Source organism: Manduca sexta, chromosome 25, assembly GCF_014839805.1.
Source record: "Manduca sexta isolate Smith_Timp_Sample1 chromosome 25, JHU_Msex_v1.0, whole genome shotgun sequence".
Taxonomy (NCBI): Eukaryota; Metazoa; Arthropoda; class Insecta; order Lepidoptera; family Sphingidae; genus Manduca; species Manduca sexta.
Window position 1 is genome coordinate 1,476,227 of NC_051139.1, and position 16,804 is coordinate 1,493,030.

At 33.9% G+C, this 16,804-nt stretch overlaps 1 protein-coding gene and 7 non-coding genes across 8 annotated transcripts; all 8 read right to left on the reverse strand.

Moving 5' to 3' along the window:
• Positions 1 to 2,906: 2,906 nt before the first annotated feature.
• On the reverse strand, positions 2,907 to 4,017 carry LOC115453300 (abscisic acid and environmental stress-inducible protein). Its single transcript, XM_037442751.1, has 2 exons — positions 3,946 to 4,017; positions 2,907 to 3,457 (listed from the first exon to the last, which is right to left on the reverse strand). The coding sequence occupies exons 1-2, from the start codon at positions 4,007 to 4,009 to the stop codon at positions 2,907 to 2,909; spliced, it is 615 nt and encodes a 204-aa protein (XP_037298648.1). The 5' UTR covers positions 4,010 to 4,017.
• Positions 4,018 to 11,989: 7,972 nt separating this feature from the next.
• On the reverse strand, positions 11,990 to 13,496 carry LOC115453299. Its single transcript, XR_005113018.1, has 2 exons — positions 13,373 to 13,496; positions 11,990 to 12,946 (listed from the first exon to the last, which is right to left on the reverse strand). It is a non-coding gene; the product is annotated as an uncharacterized LOC115453299 (transcript).
• Positions 13,497 to 15,854: 2,358 nt separating this feature from the next.
• On the reverse strand, positions 15,855 to 15,927 carry Trnaf-gaa. The gene has a single exon. It is a non-coding gene; the product is annotated as a tRNA-Phe (tRNA).
• Positions 15,928 to 16,014: 87 nt separating this feature from the next.
• Positions 16,015 to 16,087, reverse strand: Trnaf-gaa. The gene has a single exon. It is a non-coding gene; the product is annotated as a tRNA-Phe (tRNA).
• An 88-nt stretch (positions 16,088 to 16,175) lies between these two features.
• Positions 16,176 to 16,248, reverse strand: Trnaf-gaa. The gene has a single exon. It is a non-coding gene; the product is annotated as a tRNA-Phe (tRNA).
• Positions 16,249 to 16,335: 87 nt separating this feature from the next.
• Trnaf-gaa lies at positions 16,336 to 16,408 on the reverse strand. Its single transcript has one exon. It is a non-coding gene; the product is annotated as a tRNA-Phe (tRNA).
• Positions 16,409 to 16,495: 87 nt separating this feature from the next.
• Positions 16,496 to 16,568, reverse strand: Trnaf-gaa. The gene has a single exon. It is a non-coding gene; the product is annotated as a tRNA-Phe (tRNA).
• Positions 16,569 to 16,655: 87 nt separating this feature from the next.
• On the reverse strand, positions 16,656 to 16,728 carry Trnaf-gaa. The gene has a single exon. It is a non-coding gene; the product is annotated as a tRNA-Phe (tRNA).
• Between the last annotated feature and the right edge of the window lie 76 nt (positions 16,729 to 16,804).

A 16,804-nucleotide genomic window follows, 5' to 3' on the forward strand; every position in this document is an offset into this window, starting at 1 on the left:
AACGACAAGTTTATTTAAAAAAAACACATAAGTCAACTTCTGGCTAGGAATTTACGACCAGATAATTTTAATGTGAGCAAAATAGTTGAAGCGTTAAAATAGTGATTTTTTATGTGATCAAATCCTTTTTATAATTACAGTATGACAATCTCAAGATTGTATGTTATGTCCAAAATTTTTATTTAATAAGCATATCCGATTTTTTTTATTACTGATTTTACAGGAATCACAAATAAATCATTGTGAATTATTGCATTATCATATGTTTTCAAGTTGTCCCTAATGGCAGTATATTTTTAATTCACTAATAAATATTTACATAAATTCAAGTTTCCTTCTTAGTTTATCCCTTTGAAAATGTTTCTTAATTGCATTGTTACTATGCGGTTGTCGCATCACTGGCACTGTAGTATTATAATATAATTAACTCCATAATTTAAGATGTTTTTAGATTTAGTTATCGGATATAAAATGAGTTACTTGAGTTTGTGTCGTAGATTGAATTTGTGGTTGCTATTTCCGTCAAGGCATTACGTAAACCCTTTAATATTTACTTGTTCGTAGAACAGAGGTGAACTTTTTAACTCGTAAGCATACTTTTTCAAATAATTTTGCTTAAGGAAATATAGCTGTAGGGTTATCAATTTCTTAGATCGTACGCTCTAAAAAGAATATGACTAAGGTCAGTATGGTGACGTAAATGTAAATTTTTTATCAAGCATCTCATCACGGTATCGCCCAATTTACAATTATTACAGTCACTCGATACAAGGAATGCAAATAACTTCCTTTGATTAGCTCGACTTAGCCAAAATTATCAATTTATTGGAAATGTTTATTCATACGATAAGTCTCATCTGGTCAAAGACCTACAGTTTGTTTAAAAAATCCTTAATTTATGGAGGAAGTGGGCCATTTACTGTTTTTATACGTAACATTATAAGAAAAACTAATAGATTCATCTCAATAGCAATAAACGCCATATTGATTTATAAATTGTCATAAATATTTTGATCAATGTTTTATAGAGAAATAAAAAAGAAATTGTTTATTACTTTTTTATGACGTTCGTGAAGCTGTTTACTTTATTTGACTATTGTAGAAAGGGTCTAACTAATATTATTAAATTTGTATGTATAAAACATTGTGTTAATCAAATCCTTTGTTACCTCGAACAATATACACTATTCAAAGGATTACAACTAAGAGTTTAATTTAATTTAATTTTATACTCTTTATTGTATATCTAGAGCAAAGATAATAACTAAATATACAATAAAGGCTAGGCCATACACGAAGGAGTATAAATGACAGTCTTACCACAATTGACGATTTCTTCCTACCTTTGGATGGATTTATTTAACCAGGAAAAATAGAGCAGCGGTCATCTACACGTAATGAAAGAGGTAAGAAAACAGAGTACGTTAAAATAATATTATAATAAATAGTCATTATATATCTAAAGTTCAAGCAACTACATATCATAATGCATAAACTACACTAGTTACTTATTTATATACATCACAGCAAATGAAATTAAGGAAATGCTGGAATAAATGAATAGGTGACCTGAAAGTCACATTACTAAATTGCCATTTCGTCAATTATTACAGTAAGGAAATAAAAAAATCTATGTTTCTTTTTTCACAAGGCTCTTAATGGCCCCCCAAAACATCTGTTAGAGATACAGTACGAATCACAATTCCTCCTTCTAACTAAAGTTGGTTGGTGCCGGGACTTCGTATTTTAAATAGGGTGCAAAAAATCCAAATAAATTTATGTTTTACGTCAATAATTAAATAAAGTTCAACTAAATAAGCAACATTGTTCACAGTTGAAGAAAACACAATATTTCTATGATGTTTGCTTGTTTTACGGTTCCAAATAGCGATAGATTATCTTTATATTTGTATGAGGTTAGTTATGTTGTTTTTTGTTGCTTAAGGTGGTAGCTCAAGGTCCATTTTCATACATTTTGTTTCGGCTTTAATCTGGGTAACTAAACAAGTATTGGCAAGTAAAGAATTTAAATTCACGTCTAGTTAGTGATTAGTTCTCGCAGTTGAAAGAAAAACGTAAAAATAATTAATAATCATGGATATTTCGGCCTTTAAAATTTAATATGACGAAATTTTAAAGGCAGAAATATCCATGATTATTAATTATTTTACATTTTCTTCAACTTTGTTAAAACTTCCCACCAAAGTGAAATAATTTATTCTATATATATCCATTACCTATCGGTAAGAATCAATCAGAAATAAAAACAAATAATTACTTATTACGTTTATTGCTACAAATTAAACATCGTTAAAATAAAATTTTATCACAGACAGTTAATGTAAAACGTGAGTAATTGCCAACTTATCTTAAATATGACATCATGTTGCCAATTAAACGACTTTATTGCTATTTGGTACATCATTGCAATTAAAAATGAGCATTGAAACAGTTTTTGCTTCACTTAAATATACGTCACTTATTATAAACTCATTTGGACCTTCAAAATGTTCATTCCCTTTCTTTTTTAATTAGGTTTCAATGTATAGAAATTTAAAATTAAGTTTCGAAAAATTTGCAAATATCTTAATTTAATTTTAGAAGATAACTGTAATCTATAAAAAGAAATTCTATAAATGTCAAGCTTATGAATATTATCTATTTCTCGCTGATAAATTCCATCGGTCCTTTAATAAACTGCGCCTCTTAGACATAAATTAATATCAATTCCATTTCTAAATTTCTACCAAATTTCAACATAATATTATATTAATAACTGCTGGCATGATCACCACATGCAGGTGCAGTACGTTCGCGTAACTCCTTATCATAAAAAAGCTTTAGCAGATAAACTAACTTTCCCTGTATAATGTTTTAAAATAGGATCGAACTACTCTATTAATAAATTATTCCTTAATCATTTTACTGCCAGCTTCGGCATATGCTCCTGCAGCAGCATGACCATTGTTACTTCTTTCGTATCCATATTCATCTCCTTCATAACCATCCTCGTCATAGTAACCACTATACGGCTTTTGACCATATCCTCCGTTGCCTCCATAGTAATTGCCATTAAATTGGTTGTTGTAGGACCCTTGACCGTTACCGTAGTATGGTTTGTTGTAACCGTACCCCTGGTTGTGACCTTCATGTCCATGGTTGTAACCTCCATAACCCTGGTTGTAGCCGTAACCTTGGTTGGGGTAGCCGCCGTTGTATTGGTAGTTGTTAGGGTAGTACCCACTGCCGTATCCACCACCGCCTTCATTAGCTGATGATTGCGACTGACTGATGGCGATGTTTATAGGGTACCCTCCGTAGCCTCCGTATCCCTGCTGGCCCTGGTAACCGCCGTAACCTCCTTGACCTTCGCAGATGCCATACTTCCTGCAGAGTCGTTTTTTGTGGATGGTCCGTGTCTCCCTGATAGGGGCAGTGACCGCATCGCTATCTGCTCCTGCAAAAAATGTATACAAAAGATTTGAATTACGGTTGATTATGTAGCGGTTATGTTGGGTATTAACAATTCGGCGCCTTTGTATCATTACATCTTATTACATTATGTGTAAATTTGATTAAAAAATTGCTTTATTGATTATGAGTGATAATACACAAATAACAATCATCAAATATAATTATTATGGGCTGGGGACTAAGAGGTCAAGATGCATGAAACGTGTGTTATGTTAACTCAGTCCTAGGTTGGTATTATGAGGGCAGAGAATTAATGCTATTTAATAAAAGGTCACGATTTTTATATCATCATGATAGGCTTCGATAAAACAAATATATAAAGTTTATAATTAATTAATAAATATACCAAAAGCAAGATCAAGAATTGAAATTAAGTTAAACTATAATATACTGAAAAATGCTCAGAGAAAGCAAAAATAATGCCATTTGGTAAAGCTTTTAACCCAGAAATGATTATGATATAATCCGAACCTTGGACCAAGAAGCCATGCCCTGTGAAGATGGTGAAAAACAGGATTAATCCGAAGCAATTCATGTTGAACTCTTGGGTCACTTTAACTTATTTTAGCTGGTTGATAAAGTTTTATAGATCAATACGGCGAGGTCGACTCCCACGCCTAACATTGAACTCATTCGCAAAATGTCCCACGGAAGTGAACAAAAGGAAAATTTGCAATTAATACATATTCGATGTGGACCGGAAGTGGAAGTTTCAATGACATTGTGTAATAAAATTTATATGACTTTACCATATATGAGATGGATTTCAATAAATTATATTGCTAATGTATTTATTATTTTTTTTTACTTTTATAAGGGCCAGTTTCTTCTTCTTTTATGTCAAAGATTCCACTATCTATCAGTGATTTTGCCAATGTCGAATAATAATAGCGGATACATAACAAAAGGCCTGTTTCACTAGTTTCAAGTTTTTATTTGACAGTTATCATATTAAACAGCTAATATAGATAGTCTTCATTTAGTTTTACCGTTTATGACTTCTGTATTTAGTCAGTTTATACATTTATGTCAAGAATAGCACTTTATTAATTTTTTTTATTGCTTTGAATGACGAGACGAGGTTACGATTTCCCGATACGACCATAAACGGCCCATAAATAGTAGAAATACCATCAAACAACTTGAATTACTAAGTATTGTTTAGTATTCCACTACGCTCGCCATCCTGAGACATGAGATGTTATGTCTTATTATGTCCAGTAGTTACATTGGCTACAGATTTCTGATTCCCGGCTGATACTGAGCAGAAAAACCCAATATGACTGCCCGATCCGGGATTCGAACCCCGGACCTCAGAGCCGCATCGTATCGCACACTTGATAACTATGCCATCGAGACAGTCTCTTAGGTAATATACATATATATCAATCTAATTTCTGATATTTTTGTTCTTTTTTATGATGTAATAAAATAACAGTACTTTTAAAAGCCAATCAGGCTTATAATATAGTCTATTTCGTTTCAGATCAAGGTAATTAGGAATAAAATTCGAACTAAATTAGGATATTTTGAGACTAAAAATATTCTTAAGATGCATTTATATTTTCTTAATGATGTTGACATAATGGCGAGAATGTCATAAAGATCTTCATAATAGAGTCAACGACCTCAGCGCGATTCATACGAAATTGACCTTTATTATCATTATATAGATATTTTTCTATTTTATTAATTTATTAATTTATTAATATCAGCCCTGTATTATATACTGTCCCACTGCTGGGCATGGGCCACCTCTACTACTGAGAGGGATTAAGCCTTAGTCCATCCTACTGGCCTAGTACGGATTGGTAGACATCACACACCCTCAAAATACCTATAGATGACTTCTCAGGTATGCAGGTTTCCTAACGATGTTTTCCTTCATTTTCATGGTAAAAAATAATAATGAGGTAATAATGGGGTAACCATGAGCTATGGTGACGTTACTTCCCCGGAAGTATCTAGTTTCCTTGGAATAGGTTCCGTGTACAGATTATGCCCAAAATTGAATTTAATTTGCGTAGGCGTACACGTTTTGTCATTGTAGTCCAGTAAATCAGTTTCGTATATTCTTATCTTTTTTATTAGAATAATTATATCAGTAATAGTGTAAGTACTTCGGTAGCGTAGTTGTGTGTGTGCGATACGACCACTACACTAATGTCCCGGGTACGAATCTAGGGTAGGGCAAAGTGATTTTGGGTTTTTCTACTCGATATCAGCCGGAATTCTAGAATGTGTATGCACGTTATGGCGAAGGGATCGAAACCTATTACATCATGGGACGGAATATACTTGGTGAAAATTGGATGCTCTGGTTGCACATCTGCCTACCCCTTCAGCCGTAAAAGGCGTGATGTTTGAGTATGTTGTAAGTGCATTAAAATAACTTTACAAATACTTTATGGAAACGAAACAAGCAAGACGTTTGTCTTGTGCTATACGCCTAAGCAGTAATAAACATATTGAGACATTGTATATGAAAGCGCAGGAGGGCCTTCATCTGAACTCATTACAACACTGATACACTGTTTAACACGTTTTGTAGCGATTCGTCGCAAACGTGGTGCGCTGGCCATTCTGTACCACCAAAAGCCAAGTAAAGATGGTCGGCCCCGCTACCGTCGACACGACGCTCCGCTAGAATGACTGACGGTGTCACTCTTGACGTTGACTTTCATGAGGCGCGCCGTCATATATTTAAGTTCTACGAGGCTTTCGTATCTTTTTTTTTATATTTCAGTCTGAACTATAATACCAACAATGCCTTTCAAATCGAATACATTAGTATTTGTATTTCGCGGCAATCTTTATCTTTATATAGTATAAAACACACATCGATTCAATTTAAAGTATTTTTTTTTTCGTTTTAGAACATTTAAATAAAAGCTTGTTTTCAAAATGTTTTTATTATACATTTTATTATATTATAATATGATTATAGCATATTGTAGAACATAATAGCATTCCTAAATACTTTTTAAACAATAATGCATAGAATATTATCATTTTTTATCTCAAATGACACCATCAAGCGCATAAAGAAACATTTCACGTCCATGATTATTGGTTATGCTAACTCCCGCTTTCATAGTCATAAATTCGATTATCAAAACGGTATATATTTATAAATGATACTAGTTTAAAGAAGCTTATTATAAATATTCTGCCAATAATTATGCATATTAACAATAAATTATTGCATGTTTATGTCTTAAAACATTAATTTATGATTGTTGGCTGTCGGTTAAACAAATAGATTGTTTAAAATATTAATGAGATTATTTTGTCACGCGATGTTTGAGGCAAATTTTTCCTGTTTTAATTTATGTATTACTAGCCTTTGCATTTCTGCTTGATTTATCATCTTTACCTGGGATAAAGGAATTGGAAATCTGGAGTAAAACTCATATGACGCTCAGGCCATCATTTATAATTTTAGATGTTATAAAGTCACTTCGATGTGTTGCCTTGATGCGTGAAAGGATATCCAAAAAAATCTATTGCTTTTCAAATTATAAGTATTAGTATGTACACAAATAATTTATTTATTGATTACCAAATAAATATCGCTAATGTTACTCAAAACGTATACTTTCATAATAATTAGTCACACAGTAGGTGATGAGTCATTAACGGATTCCCGCAGCGTGAAAAAATGTGTTTGTATGATAATCTGTTGTCACTTTCTTACCATCGTCTTCTGAACATGGGTTAGTTTCGCTTGAGAGCTAACAAACCTGTATTATAGCTTACTATACTGATCCACAGCTTGATACTGGCTCCAGTTCTGAGAGAATTTAGGCTTTAGCTCATCACCCTGGCCTAGTGCGGCAGACTTCAAATATATTTTAATGGAATATGATCGGGTATCAAAGTTTCATCAAGACGGCATCTTCAACGAAGAATCGAGAGGTTATCGACAAAGAACACACATGTAATTTCAAAAAGTTAGAGGATACTTTTAGCGTCTGGTTTTGAACGCTCAATATTATCTCGGAATCTATTTTAATCTTAACCAAGCTATTGCCGAGCCGCGCCGTTCATTCCGGTCCCCTTGTGCTATAATATATTATACTTAAGTAGTATATTAAAATTACGTGTTGAAAGAGAGGCACAGGTCATCCTCCTCTAAAAGGTTCGTAGCTCTTTCTATCATCGCATTTAAATGATATTATCACCAAACGGAGTGAATTATACCCAAAAATCAGATATAAATGCAATATGTGCACATTAAGATATCCTATTACATTTTATGACTTTGCGTTAATAAACTAGATCCTTGGCGGTGTATAATTTATTTAACGCCATCTTTGAAATAAGATTTACTGGCACTACTGACTTTACGTTATTCGGTCGATGTACTTTAATGAATGGTCAAAGGCTGTGTGAAGTTATCTTATTATGAATTTTACACTGTAATAAAGGGGAATAATGAAGGCTTTTTGTATTATTATATTAATGATTGAGATGACTTTGCAATACCGGTCTACTGATTTGTTTTACTTGTCAACGTTTGTTAGCCTGACAAGGGTCGGCTTATACAAACATACCGGACTATTGGATGACCGCTTTAGGCGCTCGCAACCCTTGAAAATGAAGGAGACCATGCCGAAGGCAACCCACTAATGGGTTACGAACCTCGACTCAGGACGGTCACTGGGAGAGGATGAGATATTTACGATTAGGGAACTGTTGTTCATATTAAAACTTTAAAAGTAATAATAATATAATAATATAAGCCCTGTATTATATACTGTCCCACTGTTGGGTACGGGACTCTCCTACTACTGGAAGGTAAAAGTAAATCATCGACAAATCTAGAATAATATTATTATCTACAATCTTGGAGCAATTTGCGATTTATACGGAGTAGGCACTTATATTATACTTATATGCACCATCGTCTTCGAGGTTAGAAAATTTAACAAGTTCCATTATTATGTCACTTTTATAAGTGCACAGAGAAGTGACTACTGCAGACTGCATTTGATGGTAAGTGGAGTGGCGTCCAGACAAAGTATCGGCTGAATAGAGATGATTATCCCTCGCCAGTCGACACAATTATGCCGGTCTGTTCGTAATGTTTTCTTTTTAGTCTTACTCTATTCCTTCTTATCTTACTAATATAAATTCCAAAGCTTGTAAAAATCTTTGGACGTTTGGATGCTTGTTAGAAGTAACCGCATAAACAGTAAAACGGATTTGGATGAAATTTAATTTTGTGCCAGAAATGATAAGCTCGCCCCCTATTGGTCTATTTTGCTTACTTTCATAGTTTGATGAGTTATGGAATTTTACTATGGGGTGGTGCTGCTGACATTAATACTATATTTGTTCTACAAAAAAGAGCGATAAGATCTATATATTTGCTAAGCCCTAGATGTTCGCTACGAGAAATATTTAAAGAAGCAAATATAATGACAGTAGCATCACAATTCATTTTCGCTAACTTAGTGTATGTCCATAAAAATATAGAAAATTTTCCAAAAGTTAGCGATATCCATAGTTTAAATACTAGAAACAAAAATAAATTACTGAATCACAAAACAAGGCTCCAAAAGATCAGCAAGTCTTTTAAGGGTTACTGTATACATTTTTATAACAAAGTTCCCACTGAGATCAAATCCTTACATATTGCGAAATTCGAAGCCACTATTAAGCGCAAGTTGTGTAATAAAGCTTATTACAAGATCTCAGAATACCTAGAGGATATAAATGCCTGGGACTAGGCATGTCATTTGTGTGATTGTCTTTGGAATCATGTCACTTGATCGAGATATATATATATTTTTTCTTTCTCTTTATTTGTAAAAATAACTGTAAGCGGCTTGGGTATGAAATACTCTCTAACTGTCTGTACCTGCGGCGGCGTCGTGTGACGGGTCGGCCACTTCTCTACAATATGGTTGAGGAGGCCGATGGCTGGCACATGCGTCATACTCGTGAACGGGTGCTGCTTGTGTGGACTGTTCTGCCCATTTCGCTTACATTTCTAATTTCTAATTGCTAGAGGTGCTGGGAGGAAATAATTATAAGGATAATAGAGAAATTTCATGATTCGTGAGAGGGTTGTGCAGTCATATAAAAATTTAAATTAATTTATTCCTTATGTCACGAGCCTATAAATGAACTGCTCTAAACTTTTTTTTTTTCTCTTTTCACTTTATCATGTACTGTCTTTACCCTAAACTGATTGAAAAGAGCAACACCAGAGTTTCTTGCCCGTTCTTCTCTGGTGAAAACTGCTTTCCGAACTGGTGGTAGAGTTAATATTGACGGAATCTAAATAATGTGTAACATTTTACAGATTCAAATAAATCATTTCATTTCATTTCATTTCATTTCATATTACATTATGGGACGAAACGCACTTGCTCAAATGTGACAGCCTTGATTGCACCTCTGCCTACCCGTTCGAACATGTGATGGAAACTATGTATGTGTTTTCTAATTAAGTAGCAGTGGCATCATACAGGTGCAGCTATTAATCATCACATCATTTCAGGGACCTTTGTAAAGGGAGAGCCTTACACACAGACGTAGTCTATAATTACGAGTTCTGTAGGGCATTGAGAGTCATCCAGCGACCCGTATACCATTTATTAAAAAAAACACATTAACCCACCAAAAAAGGAAAATCTAAGAATATAACCGGCAACAATAAAGTCATTGTGTTAAACATAATCCTTCGAAGAATGGATTTGTGAAATTGATTTTAACGGTGTCTCTACATTCGGATCGCATGTCGTATTCTTTTACAATTTTGACATAATTTAATTTATTACATCCTCGAAAGTTGGAAGTATATTTTTTATAACCACACCTGACTAGGGTGTGGAAGACTGAATCTAAAATGCGTACCGTTTGTTGTTAGATACTGGCTTTACAAAACACAGGCTTCTATTCTATAATTAATAAGAATTCCCCGCGGATTATTGAGGCGCAAATTACGCGCAAAACCATGACAGGTTTGGTCTCTTTGGCTTACTTAGTGGCAATATACGTGAGTTGTGAATCATGTGGATTTGAGTCATTGCGGTACTGTGCTATGCAGTAGTTTATATTTTAATGGTATGGGTGGTTTTACTAGTACAAGTTAAGTTTACAAGTTCTACTAATTAGTTAAAGATGCAATGAACAGAAACCGATGGAAACAAATAATCTGGTCTAAATGCGGTACATCCAATGATTACCACGATCTTCAGTCGTGAGGGACCGACTACGGAGACAGAGAGGATGTTAATAGTACTATGAGCAGTTGTAAGTTAGATTTAGCCTACAGCCTATTAGTTAGAATTAACTGGTAATCAGTTTAAATGTTATTAAATATCGTAACTGAGTGATCTATAAATAGCCACATTGAATTTGAGCGGATATAATCATTACAAATTTAAAGCCATTCCTTATTTGGAAGCCGTGTGGAATTTCGTTTGACATAGAATTATAGCTGTGTCACGCACTCAGGTTCAGATGTTTATTAGTTTATTTTAGTGCCTAATTATATCTGCACATAAAGTGATAATAAATCACGACTTTTCGTAATAAAAATGTGACTATTAGAGGTTAATTACACTATAAAATGTTTAATGTTATCACGAATGAAAGCCGATAATGACACCAAATTCATATAAAAACTTAACATCTTTTATAAAATATTTTAATTTAAAGCATTTATCGACTTTTTAATTTCTCGTTTTTTTTTTGGACAACTAGGTGTGGCTGGCGGCTTCGCTTGATTGAAAGCCATTGCCGCTGCTAAAGTTTAATAATTACAGTATCAATAGCACAATCTATAAGACGCCATGTACTTAAATCTTATTATAAATCAAATATTTCCAAAGAGAGCTAATTCCCAAAAAACCTAGGATATATATAAATCCAGGACATAGTCAATCCATGTGCCAAATCCATCCAGTGGTTAGTCCATTTACTTCTAACTAACATCCATACAATTTCACAAACATTCACGTTTATAATTTTACTATATCTGTACTAGTTTTTCATTCCAAACGAAATATAATGTAAAATTATTATTGAAATAAACCTTACGTGTTTGCATGCATTATTAATTAATATAATTTGTATTAGTAACACGAGTTTCTGTTTGTTTTAAATACAATCCCTTTTTCTTCTTCTTCTCTTATATTATGGCTGTCACCGTTTATTTATCGGTATTTTGGCAATGTTAAGTAATATAGCAAAACACAAAGTTACTAAAAAATCTGGTAATCAAAAAGCTCCATTTTGTAAGGCCCCCGTATATCAACCCCTTTTTTAAAGTAAGTATTGACATGTATACTTCGCTTGACAGTTGACACTGGCTGTAATACTCCTCAATTCACAGGAATCGGTTAGTCGAACAAAAAAAAAAATAGTAAATAAAAAAATTATGAACTTGGAACATTTGGAAGATATTCTTTACAAAACTGATAAATATTATTTTAGATCATATGCAAGCTTTAACTGTTTAATTCATGTACTATATAAATTATAAATGAAAAGCACAAAGAACATCATTAATCAATATTTTATTAATATGAAAATACATGCCCGAAACAATTTAAAAACTTAAATAATATTTTGGCATAAATCTATTTAAAATCTTCACTCACTTATAAAGAACTAATAAAAGTATACTACTCAGGTAACTATTAAAATAAAAAAAAAACTTAAAAATAACGTAAATCTAAGCAATAAATTTAAGAAACTGTATATGAAATAAATTCATTTTAATCGCACATTATTGGCTTAATTAAACGACGTTTGAGATAAGATAAGCTTTTTAAAACTGTTTAAGTTATATAAATACAAACTCAATAATGCTAAATAAAGAGCCATTCACACTGCAGTATTATGTAACTGACAGTTGCTTTAGTAATCAGAAACTTTATAGCAATATAGTGTTTTTCCGCAACAAATTGACAGGATCTGCGTGAATCCAGTTAGACTCTTGTATTAAAACGAATATTAAAATATCAAAATCTACACACTAATCTCTATAACAATTCATGCTGAACTCCAAATATAAAAGAAAAGCCCTCAGAGATGCCACGGCATAAACGTAGCTAAAGTAAAAGCCATAAGGCACAAACATCATAATTTATAAGTAAAATAACTTTCACTGTTGTGACTGAAATTGGCCTTTAATCTTTTCTTGCCTTCGCGATGGCCACAGCAATCGCCTCTCCTGTATTGCTCTGAGCATTACTCACTGCCCCGCTGTGTCCCTCCCCGCAAGTGTCGCACGGTTTTTCGTAGTCTTCATATCTTGGTGGTGGAGGAATTGGGGGTAGTGGCGGCGGTGGTGGTGGCCAGAAGTGTCGCCGGCGTCCCCAATAAGGCGGTGGTGGAGGTGGCCAGAATGGCGGCGGTGGTGGCGGAGGTGGCGGACCATAATCAGAGTCGCAGTAGTGATGATGGTGACGTTTCAGCCTGTGCAACAGGATCCCATGTTCTGGGCTCGGTTCTAGGCTGGGTTCTAGGCTCGGTTCTAGAATAAAAAAAATCTAATTAATAATTGTTTTGGGTTACGCGGTTTTGTTTTATTTGTTCGCGGCAAAACTCCGTTAATGAAATTATGACTTCCATTAATGATGACTCATTCTGATCTCTCTGGCAAATCATAATTGTTGATTTAAAGTGTTCCTACTCTATTTAAACAGAAACACCATTCAAAACAAGTATTACGTTGGAATGAAATAATTATTTTTAATAATTCTAACACAAAATAATTATTTATCGGTGAATATGATTTATAAAAATTGTTCAGATAACCCAAATGAAATATAATCCAATCACATCTCTATGTAGAGTCGAACATGCGCATCCGCAGCTTATCGCGCGACCATTCACAAAACGATTTATCAAAACACCTGAGTAACTTTTCACTTACGTTGAGCCTCAGCCAGTGAAGCCAGTACAACTAAACACACTCCTACTCGCCACATTACGTTTTGAAAGGTTATCTTCAAGCGATACATTTTATATGTTCCTAACATAAATATTAAACAGCTGAAAATTACCCAGAAATTTGATTCGTCGACAATGTTGTCATAATTAGTTAAGTACATACGGACTAGAAGTGTGAAGTCTGACATATTCACCAGTAGTTTTGGCTGTGTAATAAGGCTGTCTGCAAGCGGATAATCTGGTTTGTTGATAGTATGTCAGTTCTCATGCTGTCGTGTATTTAACACTTTCAAGTTTACCGCTATTAAATAAAATAAATAAATAAAAAACAAGAAAAATATACAAAAATAATAAAAAATAATAATATGGTTAAACATTTAAAAGCTCAAATTCTATTAAAAAAAATATGTCTATCAGTCCAATACCACTAATGTATTTTTAATAATTATTAATATAATTTGCATGATCTAAGAGGTATGATTATTGAAAATATGTATGTAGCATTATTAAATTCAGAAAGTAAAGCATCAGTTATTCGGTTTTTTGCTGTTTCTAATATTGAAGAAAGATAGTCGTTTTTGTTTTATGTATTTAAGACGCCATTTCTCAAAAGTAGTGCATTAAACCTATCGGTATATCAGCCAGGTAGGTACTTGACTATTTCTAAGCAGCATTGTGCATAGACTGTTTAGTTTAAATAAACTTTTGACCAGTGCTATTAGACTTTAAATCTAATGTCTCAGGGTGACAAACGCATTGCAATATCAGTTCGGGTTTTTTACAATTCCTTATGGGCAGTCGTAATACTATCAGGCGAATGACTTAATGGTATCGTCGTTCAGTAAAAAAAATGTTTTTTTCTTGATGGTCTTGATGGAAATACAAAACATGTAATCAGGTAATCGGTACCACTAAATCTTTGAACGTTTTGTTGATTTTTTTTTTGTTGTATAAAATGTAATCGAGCGGTGAAAAGGTGAGAGTGTTACTACAAGTAACAGTAAGTTTTGCTGGTGGTAGAATATATTTTATATCCTCCCGGAGAGCGACCACCGTTTACAAGGTGTTAAAACCCGTGTTACACCGGTTATAGTGGGCAACGTAAGTGTGTCACTTTCTGGGATCAGCCTGTGTATATCTGGTTCCAACAGGCCGGCATAATTGTGTCGACTGTCGTGGGGTAATCATCTCTCGTCAGCCGACATTCCATTGGACCCAGGTCAGTGGTCAGTGTTGTCAGGAGCAAGTAAAAAAATAAAAAAGTACAGATTAAACGTGAGTTTACAAATTATCAAGATAAAGCATAGTTTGTGATGAAGATATTAACGGCACAAATCATATGTCTAACTTGCATCAAGATTCTTGTCAATAAAAAATTATAGTTTGCGAACAGCCTTAACTTAAAAGACCTTGTATGATTCCATTTATTTTGTGGTTTCATTCATTTCCAAAGCGAGACATGATTATTTTGTTACTTTTGGTACCACTAATGAAGTTAACTATAAAATAGCTTATTTAATTAACGTATATACAATTTTCATTTTTCCTCTCTTCATTTCGCAAACCTGAGGGGGTTCCCCTTTATGTGTGAGATAATATAACACGAATACATATAATTATTTTTTCTTCTTTTTCTTTGTTTAATTGATGTAAATCTCGAGTCGAATAAGGATATTTGGATGATGGGGGAGGTTTGTGTAAAGAAAAACCAAAAGACACTGTTTTGATATTGAAATTCGTATATAGAATATTTTTTTTACATTTAATAATAATAATAATAATATCAGCCCTGTATTATATACTTGCCCACTGCTGTGCACGGGCCTCTACTACTGAGAGGGATTAGGCCTTAGTCCACTACGCTGGCCTAGTGCGGATTGGTAGACTTCACACACCTTCGAAATTCCTACAGAGAACTTCTCAGATGTGCAGGTTTCCTCACGATGTTTTCCTTCACCGTTAAATCGAACGATAAATTCACAAAGAATACACACATGATTTTAGAAAAGTCAGAGGTGTGTGCCGTTGGGATTTGAACCTGCGGACATTCGTCTCGGCAGTCCGTTCCACACCCAACTAGGCTATCGACGCTTTTTTTTTACATTTAGGCTATAGGTAATTATCATTTTAAGCTGAGAAACTACTCATCTGTTACAATGACATTTCTACACTGTGTTCAAACGTATTTTGCTAAAACAACCTTATAATTATTTATTAAACCAAAATGTAAAATGTAGGAATATGGCAGTTAGATGTATTATTTTTTGGAGGCGAAATTCGTTTGAAGTCTACATGAATGAAAAAAATGTATCTTTGCCGAAACCCGGGATTGAACCTTTAGATCTTCAGTCTAACGCTCTCCCAACTGAGCTATTTCGGCTACATGGTTGACTGGTCATTATTCCCTGTAAGATGTGGTATTATCATAAATTATGACAAAAACTGTTGCAAAAAAACTGTCTTATTGCCGAAACCCGGGATTGAACCGGGGACCTTTAGATCTTCAGTCTAACGCTCTCCCAACTGAGCTATTTCGGCTGTATGATTGAGTGATCATTTTACCTTATATGATATAGTATTATGATAGCTGATGTCAAAAACTGTTGGAAAAAAAAACTGTCTCTTTGCCGAAACCCGGGATTGAACCGGGGACCTTTAGATCTTCAGTCTAACGCTCTCCCAACTGAGCTATTTCGGCTGTATGATTGAGTGATCATTTTACCCTATATGATATAGTATTATGATAGCTGATGTCAAAAACTGTTGGAAAAAAAAAACTGTCTCTTTGCCGAAACCCGGGATTGAACCGGGGACCTTTAGATCTTCAGTCTAACGCTCTCCCAACTGAGCTATTTCGGCTGTATGATTGAGTGATCATTTTACCCTATATGATATAGTATTATGATAGCTGATGTCAAAAACTGTTGAAAAAAAAAACTGTCTCTTTGCCGAAACCCGGGATTGAACCGGGGACCTTTAGATCTTCAGTCTAACGCTCTCCCAACTGAGCTATTTCGGCTGTATGATTGAGTGATCATTTTACCCTATATGATATAGTATTATGATAGCTGATGTCAAAAACTGTTGTAAAAAAAAACTGTCTCTTTGCCGAAACCCGGGATTGAACCGGGGACCTTTAGATCTTCAGTCTAACGCTCTCCCAACTGAGCTATTTCGGCTGTATGATTGAGTGATCATTTTACCCTATATGATATAGTATTATGTTAGCTGATGTCAAAAACTGTTGAAAAAAAAAACTGTCTCTTTGCCGAAACCCGGGATTGAACCGGGGACCTTTAGATCTTCAGTCTAACGCTCTCCCAACTGAGCTATTTCGGCTATATGTTTAACCGACATATTTACCCTCCATATAAAAAAAAAATATAATCTGTTTCTACAAATAAAATTATTAAAT